This window comes from Apteryx rowi, unplaced genomic scaffold (genome assembly GCF_003343035.1).
Source record: "Apteryx rowi isolate R43461 unplaced genomic scaffold, aptRow1 scaffold_952, whole genome shotgun sequence".
Lineage (NCBI taxonomy): Eukaryota > Metazoa > Chordata > Aves > Apterygiformes > Apterygidae > Apteryx > Apteryx rowi.
Genome location: NW_020451263.1, coordinates 1 through 1,619, shown reverse-complemented (window position 1 = coordinate 1,619; position 1,619 = coordinate 1). Strand labels below are relative to the sequence as shown.

The following is a 1,619-nucleotide window of genomic DNA, read 5'->3' as shown; positions in this document are numbered from 1 at the left end:
CCCCCCAAAAGCAGCTCAGACCCTTGCAACCAGCTCAGCCCTCCCCCAACCCCGCTCACCCCCTTGAAGCCAATGCAGCCCCCCAAAACCCTCCCAAGTCCCTCGTAGCCCTGGCAGAGCCGGCTGGGCCAGCGGCCCCGGAGCAGGGTCCGGCAGCCGGCGCTATATTTGGGTCCGGGGCCGTGCCGCGTCCCCGGCACCCACCGGCTCCTCTGCCCCGGGGCGCCAGGACGAGAGGAACCAGGTGCTCACCGCCTACCTGTGGGTCCGCCAGGCCTGGCTCGACGCCTTCCTCACCTGGGACAAGGACGCCTACGACGGCATCGACAGCATCCGCGTCCCCAGCAGCTACGTCTGGCGGCCGGACATCGTCCTCTACAACAAGTGGGTGGGAAGAGGCGCCGGSGTGGCGGAGCCGGGGTGCYGCCGGCGTCGGGGCGCGGGAAGAGGCGCCGGCGTGGCGGAGCCGTGCCCGGCTCTCCGTGCACGGGCGCTCCCGGCCCACGGCCGTTCTCCTGCTCCGCCAGAGCCGACGACCAGTTGAGCGGCTCCATGGAGACCAACGTGGTGCTCCGCTCCGACGGGCAGATCATGTGGGACTCGCCGGCCATCACCAAGAGCTCCTGCAAGGTGGACGTCTCCTTCTTCCCCTTCGACGGGCAGCAGTGCCGCCTGACCTTCGGGTCCTGGACCTACAACGGCAACCAGATCGACCTCCRCAACCGGCTGGACACGGGCGACCTGACGGACTTCGTGGAGAACGTGGAGTGGGAGGTGCTGGGCATGCCAGCCACGAGGAACGTCATCACCTACGGCTGCTGCTCGGAGCCCTACCCCGACGTCACCTACACGCTGCTCCTCAAGAGACGCGCCTCCTTCTACATCTTCAACCTGCTCCTGCCTTGCATCATGATCTCCTTCCTCGCCCCGCTGGGCTTCTACCTGCCGGCCGACTCGGGCGAGAAGGTCTCGCTGGGCGTGACGGTGCTGCTGGCCCTCACCGTCTTCCAGCTGCTGGTGGCGGAGAGCATGCCGCCGTCGGAGAGCGTGCCGCTGATCGGTGAGCGCCCGCCGGCCCCGTCTCGCCGCCCCGAGGCTGAGCGGGGGGCCCAGGCGCTCGTCCTCGTCCCGGCACGGAGGAGGGCTCGGCCGGGAGGAGGAAGCCGTCCTGCTGGCTGGCTCCTCGTGCTCCATGGAGGGGGGGGTCACGCGTTGGTGGGCACGGGTGGGACCTCCGCGCCCCAGCCGTGCCGCGGCATGACGGCTGACGCTTGCCTTGCAGGGAAGTACTACATCGCCACCATGACCATGATCACGGCCTCCACCGCGCTGACCATCTTCATCATGAACATCCACCACTGCGGCCCGGGCGCCAAGCCCGTGCCCAGGTGGGCCAAGAAGCTCATCCTGCACTACATGGCCCGGGTCTTCTTCGTCTACGAGGTKGGGGAGAACTGCAAGAGCCCCCGGCATCCGCGCACGGTGGACGGCAGGGCCAGCAAGGAGGAGCCGCAYGGGATGGGGACGGGTTGGGCAGAGGAGAGCCCCGGCGGGGGGAGCCAGGCGCGGGGCTGCCCCCGGGGCCGGTGCCTGTGCCACCACGATGCCCTGCTGAGGAA

The 1,619-nt window shown here is 69.6% G+C and overlaps 1 protein-coding gene across 1 annotated transcript in view; it reads left to right on the top strand.

The window, feature by feature from the left end:
* The window catches only part of CHRNA10 (cholinergic receptor nicotinic alpha 10 subunit), a gene marked incomplete at its 3' end in the record, with an annotated part of 3,549 nt that extends 1,935 nt beyond the window's left edge, over positions 1 to 1,614 (top strand). Inside the window, exons 3-5 of the mRNA XM_026092285.1 lie at positions 275 to 384; positions 528 to 1,060; positions 1,283 to 1,614. Of these exons, the coding sequence (XP_025948070.1) occupies positions 275 to 384; positions 528 to 1,060; positions 1,283 to 1,614 (975 nt within the window). The remainder of the gene's footprint in view (positions 1 to 274; positions 385 to 527; positions 1,061 to 1,282) is intronic.
* Between the last annotated feature and the right edge of the window lie 5 nt (positions 1,615 to 1,619).